This window comes from Marmota flaviventris, chromosome 17 (genome assembly GCF_047511675.1).
Source record: "Marmota flaviventris isolate mMarFla1 chromosome 17, mMarFla1.hap1, whole genome shotgun sequence".
Taxonomy (NCBI): domain Eukaryota; kingdom Metazoa; phylum Chordata; class Mammalia; order Rodentia; family Sciuridae; genus Marmota; species Marmota flaviventris.
Window position 1 is genome coordinate 39,844,925 of NC_092514.1, and position 19,485 is coordinate 39,864,409.

Here is a 19,485-nt window from a genome sequence, read left to right on the forward strand (position 1 = left end):
GTGAGGCACTGGGTTCAATCCTCAGCACCACATTAAATAAATAAATGTCCATCAACAGTCATAAAATATTTAAAAGGGTGGGGGTGGGATTGCTGGGGATGTGACTCTGGTAGAGTGTCCCTGGGTTCAATCTCCTGTACCAGAAAAGAAAAGAAATTCCTATTGGTTGGGCTGGTAGTGTAGCTCAGTGGTAAAGTCTAGCATGATCAAAGCCCTGGTTTGGACCCCCAGTACTGAAGGGGAAAAAAAGAAGGAAAAGAAGAAATTCCTGCTGGATCCCCTGTTATTGACCTCGCAGCTGATAGTGTAGGTGTCATTCTGATTGGCTGCTCCCACTCCATAGCTCACACAAGTCACTGTTCCCTTGAGCTTTTGTTCAGTTTCCTTTGGGTGCCCTTAGAGACTGCAAGAATTGTCACAGCATGGATTTAACAATCATTTTTAGCGAGGAGAAAAGGTGTTGTGCAGTAGAGGGATTTGAATTAAAGATGCCACAAACCAGATCATTTATTCCCAGTCTTGGCTGCTTGTCAGATCCTTTTGACAGAATTTTCAAAAATTCAGATTCTAAATGGAGTTTCTCCCCAGGCACACTGACTATTATATATTGGTGCAATATTATTCAGAGGCAGAATAATATTACAGCTACATAACACACTTACATAGGGATAAATATACAAACAGAAGCAAACAGGCATCTTAAGAGTTTTCATTTGAAATCTTAACCATAAGTTAGTTATTATTGAAAAACTTATAATTTAGGAATTGATTCTCATCTTTGCCTTAATATTTCCTTTCAATGTAATCTTCCCATCAGTGATATTAAGACATCTATATAGGATGACAGCTCTCTAAAATATCCTTCCAAGTCCAAATCTTCAAAGTCATACCAATTTTTTGCGGGGAGGGGGGTTGCATTGAACCCAGGAGTGCTCTATTACTAAGCTACATCCACAGGCCCTTTTATTTTTCATTTTGAGACAGGGTCTCACTAAGTTGCTTAGGGCCTCACTAATTGGCTGAGGCTGGCCTGGAACTTGGGATCCTCCTGCCTCAGCCTTCAGGTCACTGAGATTGCAGTCATGCACTATTGTGGTATACCAATCTTAATTGTGACTCATACCTTTTTATGGCTTAAAAGAAGTAAACCTTTGATGGCTTATTCATGGATGCAAAAGTTGTCGCTAAAGAGGTTGCAAAAAAATGTAACCTTCCCAGAAAGTTCATTCCCAGAATAAGCCAAAGAAATCAAAGACTGTTGTCACAGAAAGCAAGAACAGTGTTTGCAAAAACAAATTCTTCAGTGGGCCATGGGAATGTGAGAGGCCTCTGGTCACAGACCCAATAACCTGTGGCACCAGGTGGGCAATGCTAGGATAAGGGTTTCCCAGCACTATCAAGATAATGGCATCTGAAACAACAAAGTCTCTTCTGAACTTGTGCTTCCTATTGAGACAAACTCCCCTGAGAACTGGCACAGTCAGATAAAGAGGGTGCTGCTTGTCACATGTTTTGTTCACAGCCTGTTTGGAGAGTCACCTGATAAAAGCCAGCATTTGCACCTTCTGGCTGGGAGAGACCAGAGAAAATGTTTTCATTCGTCACAAGGTCAGGCTCTTGGAACATAAAACAAGACAAAAGAATACTCTCATAATTTTTCTCTTTATGACGTAATAAAAAAGACAGAGATGAAGATAAAAAGAGAACTATTCCTGGGAGGCTATTGATCACACCCAGAAACTAATTCACTAGAGTCACAATTCAGAGAACAAAATTTTACAAATGTTTTTTTCCTGTCAATCTGCATTTGGAAAGGAGAGGACAAGGGGGGAAATTTTCTACCTTCCTCTCTTTACTGAGCATTACGGAGAGAGATCTGTGAGAACTGACTTTGGAAAGAATTCTGCTGTTTCTTGTTGGCTCTTTCAGGATCCCTTCCACAGGTTCCAGAGCAAATGGAGCAGCCCAACATTTTAGGATCTCATTGACATTGGCAGAAACTGTAGAGAAGGCAAGTTCTACTTTCTTAGGATTTTTAGCTGGGCCTGATAATTGACATGTGACAGATTAACAAGAGAAAAGTCATACAGATTGTTTTTCTTTTTGCGATACTGAGAATCAAACCCAAAGCTTCACATATGTGCTCTACCCCTGAGTTACACTCTCACTCCTTTTATTTTTATTTTTTATTTGAGACAGGGTCACACTAAGTTGTGCAGGCTGGCCTCAAACTTGCCATCCTCCTGTCTCAGCTTCCTGAGTGGTTGGGATTATATACATGCCTGTGCCACCACACCTACTTCAAAATGCATTTGGGATGGCTGAAAATCTGCCACTTTGGGCTGGGGATATAGCTTAGCTCAGTTGGTAGAGTGCTTGCCTTGCATGCACAAGGCCCTGGGTTCAAGCCTCAACACCACAAAAAAAAAAAAAAAAAAAAAAAAAAAAAATCTGCTACTGTTTATAACCTTTGGGCAAGTGGAGATGTGTTTTATAGACTTATTGAGTTCTGTCCCTGGCATGGCAACCACCACTCCTCAAGGAGGGCACAACTATCCATGCCAGCATCTGACAGTGGGGAAATGAGAGGAAAAGAATGGTTTTGTCCTAATTATGTCACTCTGTTGCTGAGTCCCCTGAAATGTTTGTACCCTATATTGCCCTATGTTTTATGGAGTTTGTGAAGAACTTTTCACCATTTGCCCACCCATCACCCTCTTCCTTTCTGTTGGTATGAGTTTAGGCTGCATCAGGGAATGAGCTGGAACCTAAGGGGCCCTACTGCACCAAGTATCAACTTGCCCTGGGCTGCTATGTGGAAAACGCCTCACCTACAACATGGGAGACTGTGGAGTGGGAAGAGACCAACCCAATCAGGATACAAAATGGAATGTACACTATGATTACAACTCTGCAAAAATATATCTGCCAACGGATTAATATTGGATATAAACAAGCAAAAATGAAAGTATAACTGCATGTCTGGTAAGAATTGGGATGAGTTTTCTTTTGTGGTTCTCTTTTTTTTTTTAATCTTCCTGTCACTACATAGATTCTGTAATGAAAGTTATATATTTTTAAATTTCTTAGTGTAGACAATGCTTTTCTTTAAATATTTCCTGTTATGTCATTCATTTGCACAATTATATTGATTTGGGACAAAAATTTTAGAAGCTAAATACAACCAAGTTGGTGAATACCAAAAATATATAAGTATATTCAATCCTAGTATCAACATAAAATACTATCAATATGGACACTTATGCCTTTCATTTTTATGTAGAGAGGTAGAAAAGCCAGTGGCGTATATGAACTATGGAGGCAAACAAAAGGATTTGAATCCTCGTTCAGAACTTACTAGTTCTGTGATCTTGAGTAAGGTATTCACCTTTTAAGTCCAGATTTCTCACCTACAAATCAGAGCTTATAAGGGCCAAATTGTCTTGAATTTCCCAAAAACAGGCTTTATTTAAATGTAGTATTTATTTCAATCTTCATCTTTTTCTTCAGGCATAGGTATGAACTTTTCCCTTTCTTTTACAAATGAGAAAATGGAGTCTTACAGAAGTAAAGCAATTTGCGAAGGTCATACAGCCAAGTAAGAAAAGAGTTGGAGGGCTGGGATTGTCGCTCGGTGGTAGAGCATTTGCCTAGCACCAGGTGAATACTGGGTTCCACCCTCAGCACCACATAAAAGTAAAATAAAAATAAATGTCCATCTACAACTAAAAAAGTATTTAAAAAAATAGAGCTGGAATTCAAAGCCAGGGTCAATCTGACCCTAGGACTCAAGGTTTTAACAATACTTAATCCTAGAAAATGTGGTCTACATGTACAATGGAGTTTTATTCAGCCATAAAGAAAAAATGAAATTATGGCATTCAAAGGAAAATGAATGGAACTTGAGACCATCATGGTAAATCAAACTCGGAAATTAAGGGTTGGCCAGGTGCCATGACGCAAGCCTGTAATCCCAGCAGCTTGGGAGGCTAAAGCAGAAGGATCACAAGTTCAAAGCCAGCCTCAGCAAGAGTGAGGCGCTGAGCAACTCAGTGAGACCCTGTCTCTAAGATAAAATAGGGCTGAAAATGTGGCTCAGTGGTTGAGTGCCTCTGAGTTCAATCCTCAGTACCCCTCTCCCCCCAAAAAAGAAAGTTAAGAGTCATATATTTTCTCTCATATGCAGATGCTTGAGAGGAAAAAAGAAAATAGAGGTGGGGATGGATCCCCTAAAAATCAAAGGGAGATCAGTAGAGGAAGAGATGGGCAATGGGAAGTGAGGGGGGAAGTGCTGGGGAGTTATATTGGCCAAATTATGTTGTTTTATTGTGTGCACATACAAATATGTAACAACCAATCTCATCAATATGTACAACTATAATGCACCAACTAAAAAAATGTAGGGAAAAAACAGTACCTTATCTTGCCTTACATAATTAAGTCCTGCTATACATAATTCAAAAGGTGGCCGGGAGGTTAAATGATTTATTTAAAACAATTTTCACAGTGTTTGCCACACAGTAAACATTTAATACAGGTGAGCCATAGACATATATGTCAGAGAAGACAGGAATGTAGGTGTAAAGACATTCTTAGGTATTAACAATGACTTGTGGGGTTTTTCATGTCTGCCTGGCTAGGAAAGGGGCCTGCGCTTTCTTCACTGTCCTCAGTCCTCCTTCTCTCATCACCTGCCTCTTCCAAGATATACAACTGGGCAAAGTAGACAGCCTTTCCTGAATTAAAACAGGAACTTTAAATGCAAAAGGCCAAGATAATTCTGAAATAGTAAACAATAATAAGGGAAAATATAGCCAGGTGCCATGGTACAAGCCTATAATCCCATCCATAATTCTCCACATTATGCTTTCCCTCCAAGGTCTTGGTGCAAGGTGATGAACCTTGGTTTTACTCTCCATGGTCCCTTGCGGTCACCTTTTTCTGAGATATGAATATCTATCTTTTGTGATCAGAAACTGATGTCAGCATTTTGTTCTATTATTTCAGGCAAATAAATAAAACTATACAGCAATTGGGTTTTTTATGCACTTTCCATCAGTATCAACATAAATAACGTGATTTATTCAGACCACCCTTTTGCTCAAGAAATTCCATTTTGGGGAATTTATAAATATACTAGAAAAGGAAAACATTGTATGCCTATATGCCTGGCTTAATTTTAGTAGCATAAAGTTGCTATTGGCACAAATAAAAAGGAAGTGTCTATTGAAATTTCATTATTTGGCTAGGATGCTGTACAACTACTAAAAATTATAATTTTGAAGACCATCCTAGAACATGGAGAAATGCCTACATTAGTTAGCCACTGTTACTAAACAAACAGCCAGTCATAAAATAATAAAGATTGTTTTAGTCAGCCTTTTTGCTGCTGGGACTAAAAGACCTAACCAGAACAAATATAGAGGAGGAAAAGTTTATTTGAGAGCTCACAGTTTCAGAGATCTTAGTCCACAGAAGGCTGGCTCCATTCCTCAGGGCTTAAGATGAGGCTGAACATCACGGAGGAAGAGGGTGGCAGAGGGAAGCAGCTCACAGGGTGATCAGAAAGCAGAGAGAGAGAGAGATCTTCACTTGTTAGATACAAATATATACCTCATAGTCACACCCACAATGCCCCACTTCCTCTATATGTCACTCAGCTAATCCCAAAAAAAAGGTTTAATTCACTGATTGGATTAAGGCTGTCACAACCTGATCATTTCTTCTCTGAACTTTCTTAAATTGTCTCACATGTGAGCTTTTGGGGGACACCCCACACCAAACCATAACAAATGTTTATTTCTCATTCATGCATTTTCAGGTCAGTTGGGATTTGTCTGATTTAGTTAGGATTGTTTGAACTTGGCTTAGGCCATGAGTTGAGTTGAAGTTGGCTTCATATGTCTCTTATTCCTTGGTGACCAATGGGCCATCCAGGGCCATGTGTTTCATATGACAGAAACCCAAGAGAACAAATTCAATGCTAAAAACATATATGACATGTGTCCACATCACAGATACTAATATTTCATTGGCCACATCAAGTAACATGGCCAAGTCCACATAAGAAAATATCCCCAGCTCTAATGTTAGAAACTGCAAAGGGTCAAGACATAGGGAGGGGTGAATTATTTGGAACAATAATACAATCTGAAGCAATGCTTCACAAAATGTTAAATACAAAAAAGCACATAGATAGGATATAAAGCTGATTACAAAATTTGATCATAACTCTGTAAAAGTGTTTTTATATCAATAAAGAATGGAAATAAATAAGCAAACTGAAAAAAATCATGCCTGGAAATTGATACGATTTAAGTACCTTTTATTTTTTTTCTCCATTTCTCAAACTTACATGACAATATTATATTACCCTCCTTTTTTATACCTTTATTTTATTTACTTTTATTTTTATATGGTGCTGAGGATTGAACTCAGTGCCTCACACATGCTAGGCAAGTGCTCTACCACTGAGCTACAGTCCCAGCCCCTACCCTCCTTTTTAAAAGGAAGTTTTTGAAGCTTCTCACAGCTAGAAACTCTTTTATCTGAATAATTTTGTTGTTTTATCCATCATATTAAGGCAGTATAATAGGAAAAAAAAAAAAAAAAAACAAGAAACATCCCATACTTGAAACAATAGGAGGCAGGGGAGAAGTTTTTCCATTCAATCCTTGTCCAGGACAGCCGGACAGTTACAACTGGTCCCTTGGTGGGCCGGAACAGTTCAAAATGTCAGCTAAGAGAGTTTCTCCAAACCCCGTCTGCTCTTCCCACCTCTGGGAGGCTGAGGACCTGTATCTGAAATTATATCCAAGAGTATTTCCACATTTTTTTTTTTCCTGGATTGAAGCCTCCTCAGTATCTATCAAGTTTCCCAAACTTTTCTAAAAGTTAAAAACAGTCTGAAAATAGGAATACTTCCAAAGCAATTTAAAAACCCATATTATAAAATTACACAATGAGTACAGTGGCTCTTGCCTGTAGTCCCAGCTATTTAGGAGGCTGAGATAAGGGGATCATTTGAACCCTGAAAGTTCAAGGCTTTGTCTTTAAAAAAAAAAAAAACAGGGCTGGGGCTGGGGCTCAGTGATAGAGCGCTGGCCTAGCACACACACACATGAGGCACTGGGTTCGATCCTCAGCACTACATAAAGATGAAATAAAGATATTGTGTGTCCACCTACAACTAAAAAGTAAATATTAAAAAAACAAAATCAAAGCAGGGTGCTGTTGTGCATGCCTGTTATCCCAAGACTCAGGAGGATGAGGCAAGAAGATTTCAAATTCGAGGTCAACTTTAGCAACTTAGCAAGACCTTGTCTCAAAGAGGAATAGGGATGTAACTTAGTGGCAAAACACTCCTGGTTCAAAACCCAATATCCCCCCCGCCAAAAAAAAAAAAAACCTTACAAAGACAAAATTTTATTGAAGGGCACAAGATTGGCTCATCCATTTAGGGAGCTGACTAAAGAAAGGGAACTGATTTTATTTCTAATATATTTCCCATACATTGGAAAAGGGATATGCCAGGAAGATTTACATAGATTCTGCTAGGATAACAACAACTTCTGTGAATAGTCTGGAATGAATTGGATGCTATCTTCAATATATTCTTTTTAAAGCAATAGAATGGCCACAAAAGCCACTTCACCATCAGGGGGGTGGAAAAAGTTTCATGGAGGAGATGGGCATTTGAAGCACTTGACTGAAGAGTAAGGATTTCAAAAGTGGAAGGGAGAAAAAAGGTTAAAGACTGAAAAAAAACTGTCAGGGACAGACCAAGAGCTAGGAATGTGTGTGAGTGGTATAGGTGATAGAGTTGCCACCCAGGATCCCTATAAAAGAGCTCTGAGGGTTGGACTATAAAATCAACACCCAAATCATCATGAAAAGGATCAGAGAGGTGCAAAGGCCTCTCATAGACAAGTTTCAGGTCAGCAGCAGTGTGAGGCTGTGTAGCATACATGAGTGTATTGACACGTGTAGAAATGAATGTAAGCAAAGTGTGTATATGTTGCGGTAAATGAGGGAAAGACTGGAGGTCAACCCAGAATCTTTAGAAATTAAGGGGAAAAAATTTCACCTAGGCAGACAGTATTGAACAACTAATGGTCCTTGGCATTCTAAATTTGAGTTAGCTTATAAACCTGACCTGCATAGTCCTTGTACCGAAAACATCTCTATTTTAGAAATGATTGCAATATAACAATAGATATTTCAATAATCTGATGTAGCCTGAGTACTCCTTACATTTGAGCCAGATTACCAACTCCCCTTATTGTAGGGTTCTGCTCTTATAATTTGGCTTCCTACGCTATTGTTGAATGCGCAGATTAGCAAAAGCCTTTGACCCAATTTGTTATAGCAATCCTCAATGTGAATTAACAAAGTGGCATTTTGATTCATGCATTGGTCTTGGTTAGCATAAAGCCATCCCCTAGAGACTGATCTAGACTTGGTGCAAAGAGGAAATCAAGTTCTGAACCTGTAAAACTTGAGACCTATAACCATATGAGATGCTAGCCCAGGTGCCACCCTTGAGACCCAGTCAAAGTAATGGGTCTAGAAGACACCCTACCACCCTGACAAAATAGGCCAGTGAGGTGCATTAGGTGTTGGGGTACATTAGGACACTGGAGGTGTAGTTAAGGGTGTGGTTAGGAGAGTCACTCAGGGCACAACATGGGAAGCCTGGAGAACTGGCTTGGTTTGAAGGCTGTGGGGACTTACAGGAGGTAAGTGCTAGCAGAGGATGTCATAAAAGCAGTTCTCTGAGGATAAACTGCTTGCATGACAGAACAAAAGCTGGATTGAGTTAGGAAGACTGGAGACAGGGGATCAATCCTAAGTCTGCTGTAATTGTACAGGGAGGAGAGGTGGACCCGGAAAAAAGCAGTGCCACTGCAAGCAAGGCTCAGCCCCAAGAGACATTTCTGTGGCTCCAGGCCATACTGAGGTGCCTTGGTTTCTTTACATATAATATTATAAAAGAAAAGCTGCCATCTGTCAAGGAGGAAAGCTCTGCTTTTTCTGGCTCCCTGTGTTATTTATAATAATTTTCAGAAGGCTGCCCTCTTTTCATAAAGGAGGTAGAGGTGTTTAATGGCTCTTGAGGCAAAGCAGAGCTTATGAAATTTCTCAGACTGGGAACATTCTGAACTAATCCCGAACACGATATTTCTCTCCAGTCCTGAAAACTGCTGAATACTGTCTAAAACAATATGATTGCCCCCAACACCAATGGCACGGCTAAACAGAACTTCTGTTGCTCCATGGTCCTTAAATGCTGTAAGAAGTGCAAGCTTATAGCGTCCTGTGTCCTCTACTCTCTTGCACAGAATTGCTACATCTTTGGGCCTATAGCCACATTGGAAGAGGCTGTGACATCTTTCTACCACATAGTTTGCTATTTGTTCTATGGTTAGGTTAGTCTTGGTTTCAAACACCCCAGGTAGAGCCTGGGCAAACATTGCTTCCTCATAGGATGCTTCTTGGAATAATGCCAATGTGTCCAGAGACATGCTGGAGGGAGGGTTTGCTTTGATCATCTTCATTTCTTCTTTCATGACATTTGCTATTTCCAGAGCACAGTGGATCCCGTCGGTGATTGTTTTTCGAGGAAACTGAGCAGAAGGAGGGGGAAGGCCATTGTCATCTGCATGATGGACTTGGAAAGGGTCCAGAAAAATCCAGAGGATCCCATGGTGAAGGTCTTCACTTCCAACCCCCTTCACCTTAGGGTGGGTGATACTTCTAGCCTTCAAGTACCAATCACCATATTTACTGCAGAAATTCTCAGTCTCATCCATTACTATGTGTTTAATCTTTGGGAACTCCTTTTGCATGAAGGTTTTCTGGGTCACAGCATGGCAGGTGGTTTTTTGACTGTAAGGATGAAAAAGAGAAGAGGGTTTCAGACATATAAACCAAGGGAACACTAGCATTCATTACTCTGTGGATTGAAATCAGGCTAATTCTCTGCAGACAGATTCGTCAATTCAATAGTGTTGTGAGTAGTGCAAAACTGCTTAACTTACAAGCTACCTGATACATAGAATGCAGAATTTTACACACTCCTCTTTGGGGTCATCTAGTTAAATATGCACGTCAAATTTTCATTATTATAAAATAGGTAGATTTTATTGTTTCTATTAGCGGTCCATTTCTACTGCTTGACCATCTTTTTTTAATATTTATTTTTTTAGTTTTAGGTGGATACAATATCTTTATTTTATTTTTATGTGGTACTGAGGTTCGAACCCAGTGCCTCAGAGGTGCTAAGCGAGCACTCTACCACTTGAACCACAACCCCAGCTCCACTTGACCATCTTTTGAAGATGAGATCCATTCAGCTAAAGGAAATTCCCACAGTAATTTGTACCTGTTACTACCATTTCTTTGCTTTCTGTCTTTTTTAGGGCTGGAGCATAGTCTTCTAGAGGCATATCATAATCTTTATAAGCACAAAAGTTACACACTAATCAAATTCCTCTAAAGCAAATTCTATTTCTTCACTTACTCATAGAACAAAACTGGAAACTTCTTTAGGTTTGGGAGGCTTTTTCTCTCAGCTCAATGTCTCTTTATGTTGTAGCATATGTATATGTATGTGCATACTTATATAATTATAAATATGTTTGGGTGTGTATATATATAATCATATATACATATAACTTCCCCCTTAACAAATTTGGTTATTTCTTACCTTCTCTAATTTAATGTAAGTAACAGTACACACTCCTACAGATTCCCTAATTTTGTTTAATGCAGTTCCTGAGCCTTTTTTCTCTATACCTTGATCCATAACTGTTCTTCTCTTCCAGTTTAGACTGTTGTGAGCGCTTGAAGAAGTGATTCTTAGCTATCTCTGTATCCCATCACCCCCATCCCCCTAATTTGTTGAATTAGCCATTTAAAATTTTTTGTTGTTGTAGATTGACACATAACCTTTATTGTATTTGTTTTTATGTGGTGCTGAGGATTGAATCCAGTGTATCACACATGTCAGGTGAGCACTCTACCACTGGGCCACAACCCTAGCCCTGAATTAGCCTTTTGACAGGGATCTTTATATATATATATATTTAGTTGTACACGAACACACAGTATCTTTATTTATTTTTATGTGGTTCTGAGGACCAAACCCAGTGCCTCACACATTCGAGGCAAGCATTTTACCACTGAGCTACAGCCCCAGCCCTTGACAGGGATCTTTTTAAAACTAAGCCATAAAGCTTAATAATGAATATAGTCCTGGAGTTGTGGCTCAGTGGTAGAGCGCTTGCCTGACATGTGTAAGGCCCTGGGTTTGATCTTCAGCGCTGTATATAAATAAATAAATAAGATAAAAAGATCCATTGACAACTAAAAAATAATAATGAATACAGTCCTTAGCAGAGTTCACAGGATCCTTCATAATCTTGCATCTGCTTCCCTTCCCACACCAACACCTGCCACATACCCCTTGTCCCACACTGCTCCTATCAGACCTATCACTCTGGATCTCTGTGTCTCCATGCCTTTGAACTTGCTGTGCTCTTTGTTTGGAAAACAATCCAGTTTTATTTCTCCTACTGATTTATTAAGAGTGTGACCCTCCAAAAAAAAAAAAAAAGTGTGCCCAAGAGTCTCTTTCACCAGAGTATTTGCTGATATTCCTACCACTTGTTAAAATAAGCATATCTTTCTTATACTAATTACACAACACTTATGTTGTTTCTTTTTAACAATAAAGTCTTTGATATACTTTCCCCTCTAACACTGCTCCTTACAAGCAGGCTGAAAAACTCATACATTTAATATATAAATGGTGCTCAAAAAAGATTTCTTTTTTTTCAAAAGCATTTCTTGAATATAGTAAACCAAATCAAAAATCAAAATGAATTTGCCCTCATTGACTGAATTGTATAATAACCAGTATATATTATTGAATTGAAAACTAGAGATTTAAATTAGAATTAATTTTTCATGTTTTCTAAAATCATTGATGTAGAGCAAGATGTTATTTAAAAAGTCAAATTATATTTAAATTTTGAGTTCCTACTAAGCACAGTGAGTAATCTTATGACTTTGAAATATTATCAAGCAAAAGGTATATTTTTAAAAAAATAGCCAGGTGTGGTGGCGCACACCTGTAATCCCAGGGCTCAGGAGGCTGAGGCAGGAGATTCAAGAGTTCAAAGCCAGTCTCAGCAACCTATCGAGGCACTAAGCAACTCAGTGAGACTATATATATATATATATATATATATATATATATATATATATATATATATATATGGCCTGGGGATGTGGCTCAGTGGTTAATCCCCAGTTCAATCCCCTGGGTTCAATCCCCTGGGTTCAATCCCCAGTATCAAAAAAAACCCAGATATATTAATTTCTACTTGTCATAGATTTAAAGTCACAAGTGTGGCTTTAATCCATGATCTATGGCTTTATAAATTTAAATTATTACCTATTTGGCTTATTTATAATATGTTTAAACTTGAACATTACAAATTACCCATTTACAACTCAACTACCTGATCATTTGGATATATGTAACTGGTTTGGGCTCAAACTTCTGCAGGAAAGAGGCATCACAAAATCTTCAACTGAAAACACATTTTTTAAGTTTAGTTGGTAAAATTCTTACATCACAAAATCCCTTAGGGTGACACTCTCACAAACATAGAGGATCTCTTTAGGTTTGCAGTGGAACAAGTTCTTCACTTCCTCCATGATCTTCATGGCTAGGGCTGTCTTCCTGGTTCCTGGAAGGCAGTGGATGAACAATTCCCGAGTTTCCTGAAGGCTCTTGGAAAGCAACTTGCTCTGCTCCTCTACAAGCAGGCTGAAAAACTCACAGCCCAGCTGGTTACTCAGAAGAGACCTGGAGCACAGTGAGATGACCACAAGGGCCTGCAGCAAGTTCTCCATTTCATCCACATTGGAGAGCCTGTAGGATTGGGGGTAGTGTACAAGGACTTTACCAGGTCTACACTGTCTGCTGGCCAGGTGGATCACCCTTGGAATGATGCACATTTTCCCTGTGTAGCCACTAACACTTTGCAGTTTCTGCTTTAACTGATGAGCAGTGTTTCGAGCATATTCAAACCCTTCAATCCAATTTGGCTCTATTAACACTGTGTAGAGTACCAGGGGGCTGTTAATTGCTATCAGGAGAGCATCGCACAGGACGTTCTGCTCTTTGCTTAAGCCAACATCATCAGCCCAGCTTCTAGAAAATATCACAATTCCCTGAGAACAAGGGCACATCTGTGTCTTCATTAATTCTTCCAGTTCTTTATGATCTGAGAACAGCTTCTTACAGAGGGATTCTGGTTTAAGTTGTATCGTTTCTTCTTGTGTCACTGAAAATTCGAGGAACAGGAGTGAATTACCAACATTTACAAAAGCATAACTAAGTATTCCCACAACATAGTAGGAAAGGATGACTTTGGCTATCGGTTTCCTACTTGCAAAGAGAACATCCCCTTTTCACAGTCCAAGGCTGCAGTCAGTCCAAGGACTCTTCACAGTCTAAGGCAGCTCTAGCACAAGGGAAAGCTCTTAAGGAGGGATCTTTTCAGAACAGCCTCCTAGCTCTTTCCTTCAACCCTGGATGGTCTACAACTGCTGGGAAGGAGCTCCTTCCTGCCCAGGACCTTGTACATGCGAGGCAAGCACTCTGCCAACTGAGCTATATCCCCAGTCCCCCTGTTAAGGACTTTTAATGAACCTGATGCTTTTGGAAAACTAAGAGCTTTCTTTCAGAATAGTGATTCTTAACCAGAGGCAACTCTGCCCCTGCCTAGGAGACATTCGACAATGTCTAGAGAGTGTTTAATTGTTACAACTAAAAGGATGCTACTGGCATCTAGTGGGTAGAGGCCAGGAATGCTGTTAAACATCTGATAATGCACAAGGCACCCTCTTTCCCCCCAATAAAGAATTATGTGATCCAACTGTCAATAGTGCTGAGGTTGAGAAGGAGTTCCGGTGATCCCATATATACACATAAGCATGTGTATGAATATATATATATATATATATATATATATATGACATATATATGTATGTCTATTTCAGGACCATTATGTCTGTTTAATCTTACATTTGGCTTTCCCTAGGAAGAAAGACTTGGACCAATTGCTACTAATTTATTCCCAGCTTCCCCCCAACTCCAGTGCTGAAGATTGAACCCAGGGTCTTGCACATGCTAGGCAAGCACACTACCACTGAGCTCACCTTTAGTGCCCATCTTAATTTTACAAAATAAATATCTACTCAGCTGAAATCAAGAGGGAATACCTGGAAACAAACGTTGTTGCAGAGCTCCCTTAAATTCCATGACTTTCATGGGATATGCTGGGCTTCTTAGGGCAGATGAAGTTGATGAAATCAGGTGAGCACTGTAGTCAGTAGCCAAACTGGGAGGAGCTAAGCAATCACATGGAAAGTTGTTTTAGACAAAAATAAAGATCAGAAGTAAAAGAACTTTTTTACTGCTCTTACTATTGGGCACATATGATATGTATGGTGCCTAAGCTGCTGTCACTCTAACTATGTCTCAACCAGCATGCATGTCAAGAATGAAGTCTGGGGACAGCTGCAGGGGTCATGCACAATCTAACTCACTGTGTGCTCATCTTAGACAAGTCATTTCACTTCTCTCATGCCAGAGGGAGGTGATGATCCCTATGTGTCCCTCCAACTCTAATGATCGGATTCCAGGTCATCTCTAAGAAGAAAGGGTATCTATTAGGGGGTCGGTGAAGGTTAAGTACAAGTTGATTTTATTCTTACAGTTGTTGTTTAAGTCTCTAATTTGGTGCCTGTGTGGGTGGGGAGGAAGGTGAATCAAACGAATTTAAATTCTGAACCAGAAAAAGGATAATCAAATAAAATTCTATAATCACTAGAGTCTTGATCTGATGATCTAAGCTTCTCTTATCAAATTTGGAACATACCAACGATGAAGCCCAGGTAATAAGCTTAATTCAGTCTATAAGTCCTTTGTGGATTGATTAGGAATCACCAAGGCTGTAAGGGAACAAAACTCTAAGGGAAGTAATAACACTAGGGGTTCTCCTCCCCCACTGCCACCCCCTGTCCTAGGAACTTCTTATCATTTTCCCCTATTTGGTGGTGCCACAAATCCAGTGGTTTAAAGCATTAGCTCCCAGGGGTATTGAAACAGTTCATATTTGTCAAAATATGTTTCCCTTGAAAGTCTTAGTGCAAAGTAATTCTTTTTTTAAAAGGATTAATGGGACTAACCTATATTTTTTGTGGTTGTAGATGGACAGCATGTCTTTATTTTATTTGTTTCATTTTTATGTGCTAAGCATCGAACCTAGTCCCTCACATATGCTAGGCAAGCACTCTGCCACTGAGCTACAGCCCAGCCCTTCAAAATAATTCTTAAAGAGTGTTTCTCCAAAGATCATCTGTGGGCTGAGACTTTCCACTTAGAGTAGGAAAATCAGCCTGCAAAACTTTTTAAAGAAGCCTTTATAGTGCATAAAAGGAAACTTTTACTAATTCATGATTGATGGCATACTAAAACTTTCTCCAAACGGAGTGAAATCCAAGTATTTCTTAACCTCAAAGAGTTCAGATTCTGAGTCTTTGGAACTAAATATGTTAGAAAAAGGACACCATCATGACAGAACCTTTGTAAGCAAAAAAGCACATTTCTATTTTAATTGGTCTATTTTAAAAGGCAGAGAAGGAAGCTCCTCCCTCCCTCCCTAGACAGTGACTCACTTCCCTCTTTACCTGACTGAATATCCAGCATCATGACCACCCATTCCTCAGCCGTCAGCCTTGTGACAGAATTGTCCCTCATGATCCAGGAATCTGGGGCCTCTGCAAATACTATACAACAGAAAGGCTCTACTTGAACCACACAGACATAACCAAACAGGACATCTTTGTGGTATACATTCAAGATTTTGGTAGTAAACTTCACCTTGGGCTTCTCACAACAGAAGTGGAATGTAGGCAATTTTTCTATGCAGTTTTCTATTTCTTTTTTTAGTAACTCAGGGTTCACTTTTTCTTTCCTACATCCAAACACTTCTTTGCTCTTATCATCGACCCCGAAAATTAGGTATCCCCCTTGAGTGTTGGCAAATGCGGAGACATAATGAGGCAGCATCTCTTTAACCCGAGGTACAACCTTTTTGGTGGTGAACCTTTTAAACTCGACATGTGTTGACTCCGTAAAGTTGAGTTTCTCCTTATATGTGAGTTTATCCCTTTCAAAAAATTCCAAGGCAGACATCTTCATGTCTTCCTCTTCCTGAATGTATCTGTTGAGAGCTTTCTGAGGATTCAGCTTTGGTCTAGCTCTTGGAATTCTAGATGATTTCTCTCTGAGAAGCTCCAGGGCACTGCTGGCACTCAAGTTAATGGCAGAAGTCACATCTCTCTGATATAAATTGGAGCGCAAGCTGCAAATCCTCAGTGGGAGGCTGCAAACATTTGGGCTCCATGATTTCACAAAAATCAGGAGATTGTGCCTGTACTGCATGTAGTCAAGGTATTTCTGTGAACCTGAAGGAAGGAGCTTTTGGAATGAAGTTTCCAAATCCTGTCCCAGTCCTTGACATTGGTAACTGTAGGTTTCATCATCAATCTCTGCTTTGATCACACCCCCTCCAGAATTTAACAGTGCACAAATAGCCTGGATGATATTTGAATTCTCAATTCTTTTCAACCTGCTATCGGTCATCCTTTTCCTGTTCTCTTCTCCAAAAGTCACTTTACCCACTTTTATGATGAGCTCAGCATAGTGCGTTTCTACATCAGTTTGGAGACTTTCCATTTCAGAAGCCTCTCTTCACTCCGAACCACAAGAGAAAGGGGTTCCTATAAGTAATCAGGACAGAAATGAGGTTTCTATGTTGATGAGAATTCCAGAGATGAATATTTTCTTCAGAGCTATAAATTTTTGGAGATACATTTTAACCTTAGAAATAATTTTTGCCATTACTGTTTTCTAACAACTTTACCAAATATCTTTAGTCTTTCTAGCAAAATTATATATATATATATATATATATATATATATATATATATATATATATATATATGGAATGCTTAATATTTTGCCATAATAGAAAAATTATATTGCTGACATTTTCAGCCATTTCTCACTTAAAATCAGGAAACACCAACACTGAGCCCAGATACAAAGGGCACAGGTTAGCACAGGAGCCCAAATATGTTATTAGAAAATATGTGGAAATAGAAATTAAAATCAGATGCTTCTAATTATAACACAAAGGGAAAATAAAGGCAAGTAGTAGAGAAATAAGGGACTGTCATTTTGGTAAGCATATATGCTATAAAAGATCTTGTTATAAAAACAAACATAACATTTGGTATTGTTATGGGTTATTTTATATATTTTTAAAACCTTATTTTACTCCTGAAAGAGTGTCATCCAATATCAATGCAAACTTTTAAGCTTTTTTACATATTCTTCTAAATTGTAAATGTGTATTTCTTCATAGACAGTGTGATGTAGGAGGGATTTTCCTTTCCTTCAAATAGTTCTGCCCTGGGCTATGGAAATCTCCAAGACTTTGAAAAAAACATGAGTCTTTGGGGCCTGGATATTAAATTGTAGTCAGCCCTTCTTTTGTTTCATAGTCCAGAGAAACAGTCACTTGAATTGAAATTAGAGCTCTGAAGCCAATATTTCAGAAAGGACCCATTCTAAATAATAATTACACAACAAAATATTTACTAACTCAGGCCACAAGTCTTCCTCAGGCCACAAGTCTTCTTCTAGGAGAAGAGTACCTATCTCTTCTGTGTGATGTTTGCAAAACAACATTGTGGATGTTGTTTGTAGTAAGAGGGAAAAATCAGGCATCCAGCAGGATGTGTACCCTCCCCTGATATTAGGTTCTTCCTTGTCACCTTCTCACCTCCTTCATGCAAAACCAGAATCAACCTGAGGAACTTCTATTTAGTCTATGAATCTCTCTTATAATCACCTGTAAATGTGGAATTTTATGGTTTCTTAGGGAAATTTCTCATAACACTCTATTTATATCATAGAATCACAGCAGTGTTGGAAGGGACTTTCAAAATTCGACCATCCAACTGATTCTTAAATTCCTTCTGTAATATTCCCAACTCCCAACAAATTGCAATTCAACAACTATTTGAATACCTCCAAGGACTAGAAATGCATTATGTTTCAAAGTAGTCCATTCTATTTTCTGACAGCTCTGTTAGAAATAGCTTCCTTATTTTCAGCTGCAATTTGTCTCTCATAACTTTCACTGCTGGGACCCATAGCATGAGTCTCACTGATTTTGAACTAGCAGACCCTATAGTTGTTTTACAACTCCCAGTCTCATTGATGTTACTTGGAACCTGATAACAACCATGAAATGTCAGCTTTCTGAGATTCTAGGTCCATTTGAATATCTTTCCACATTTCCCAGAATTTCTCATTCATTTCCCTTTACAAGTTTCCCCTTAGTTACTATTATACTAAATCCTTCTTGCTCTCAGACATAAACTTCACCTAAAATAAGATAAATGAGATTTTAAAAACTAATTTTTTACCTGATGCTCCTCTATTTCCTCTTGATGCTTCAGTTCCACATCTGGCTTCAGTCCGAATGTTTGCCTTCTGCCACGATCTCTGTGGCCCTGTGATATCAGCCTGGGAGAAGCAGGAACTCTGCCAGACTCCCCCAGTCATCATAACATTGACCCACTGAGGAAGGCTGATAAGGACTCAAGAAGAGCCTATGTCAGGGCAGATCAGCAGGCCACAGGCTGACCTCAAAGAGTGAATCAGGTCCTTGTTGTGGGGGAAATTCAGGGGTTTTCACGTGAGTAGCCAAAGTTAAATGTACAACCTCTAAGTGAATGAGCATCAGTTCCACACACCAGACAAGCATCTTTCACCCTGGTTGATTTTGTTGCCAAGTTCCACATTTATTTTAAATTAGGCTGCTCTGTACATTTTCATTGTGAGCAATATTAACTTATTTCATCACCTTCCAAATTTCTTGGTTCTATTCTACTTACTTCTCTTTCTCTTTGATAAGACCCGGCCTAGTAAAATGCACACAGATGGGGAGCTGGTTGTCCCTGGCCTGAAGGATTATAGATAGTTTTTCATTTAATTTCTCTTTTTTTCCCTTTCTTTTCTTCAACTGTACTGTAATGTTTTAAAATGGTTCACAATAAGCATGAATCATTTTTATAATTTTAAAAAATAAAGTGTTGAGAATCAGGTATCTCATTTGGGGATGTTGATTGAACTGGATCAGTTTTTTTGTAATAGGCTAAATAATGGTTTCCCCTTATTGTCTTTGCTATGAATTGGTAAATGTTACCTTATAAAGAAACATGGTCTTGGCAGATGTGATTAAAGATCTTGAGATGGGGAAATGGAGATTATCCTGGATTACCTGGTGGATCCTAAATATTGTCCTAAGTGTCCTCATAAGAGAGAGATGG

The 19,485-nt window shown here is 39.0% G+C and overlaps 2 protein-coding genes and 1 long non-coding RNA gene across 3 annotated transcripts in view; 1 reads left to right on the forward strand and 2 right to left on the reverse strand.

The window, feature by feature from the left end:
• Positions 1 to 7,380, reverse strand: part of Slfn13 (schlafen family member 13) — a 27,283-nt gene extending 19,903 nt beyond the window's left edge. Inside the window, exons 1-2 of the mRNA XM_071603888.1 lie at positions 6,632 to 7,380; positions 5,452 to 5,586 (exon numbers count right to left, since the gene is read on the reverse strand). The gene's annotated coding sequence lies outside the window, so the exon portion shown is untranslated. The remainder of the gene's footprint in view (positions 1 to 5,451; positions 5,587 to 6,631) is intronic.
• LOC114082701 (uncharacterized) lies at positions 1,126 to 9,698 on the forward strand. Its single transcript, XR_011705131.1, has 4 exons — positions 1,126 to 2,011; positions 2,744 to 2,985; positions 3,511 to 3,598; positions 9,588 to 9,698. It is a non-coding gene; the product is annotated as an uncharacterized lncRNA (long non-coding RNA).
• On the reverse strand, positions 7,444 to 18,688 carry Slfn14 (schlafen family member 14). The gene is made up of 5 exons (XM_027923806.2): positions 18,580 to 18,688; positions 15,769 to 16,863; positions 14,299 to 14,427; positions 12,641 to 13,358; positions 7,444 to 9,888 (listed from the first exon to the last, which is right to left on the reverse strand). The coding sequence occupies exons 2-5, from the start codon at positions 16,817 to 16,819 to the stop codon at positions 9,063 to 9,065; spliced, it is 2,724 nt and encodes a 907-aa protein (XP_027779607.1). The 5' UTR covers positions 16,820 to 16,863; positions 18,580 to 18,688; the 3' UTR covers positions 7,444 to 9,062.
• Between the last annotated feature and the right edge of the window lie 797 nt (positions 18,689 to 19,485).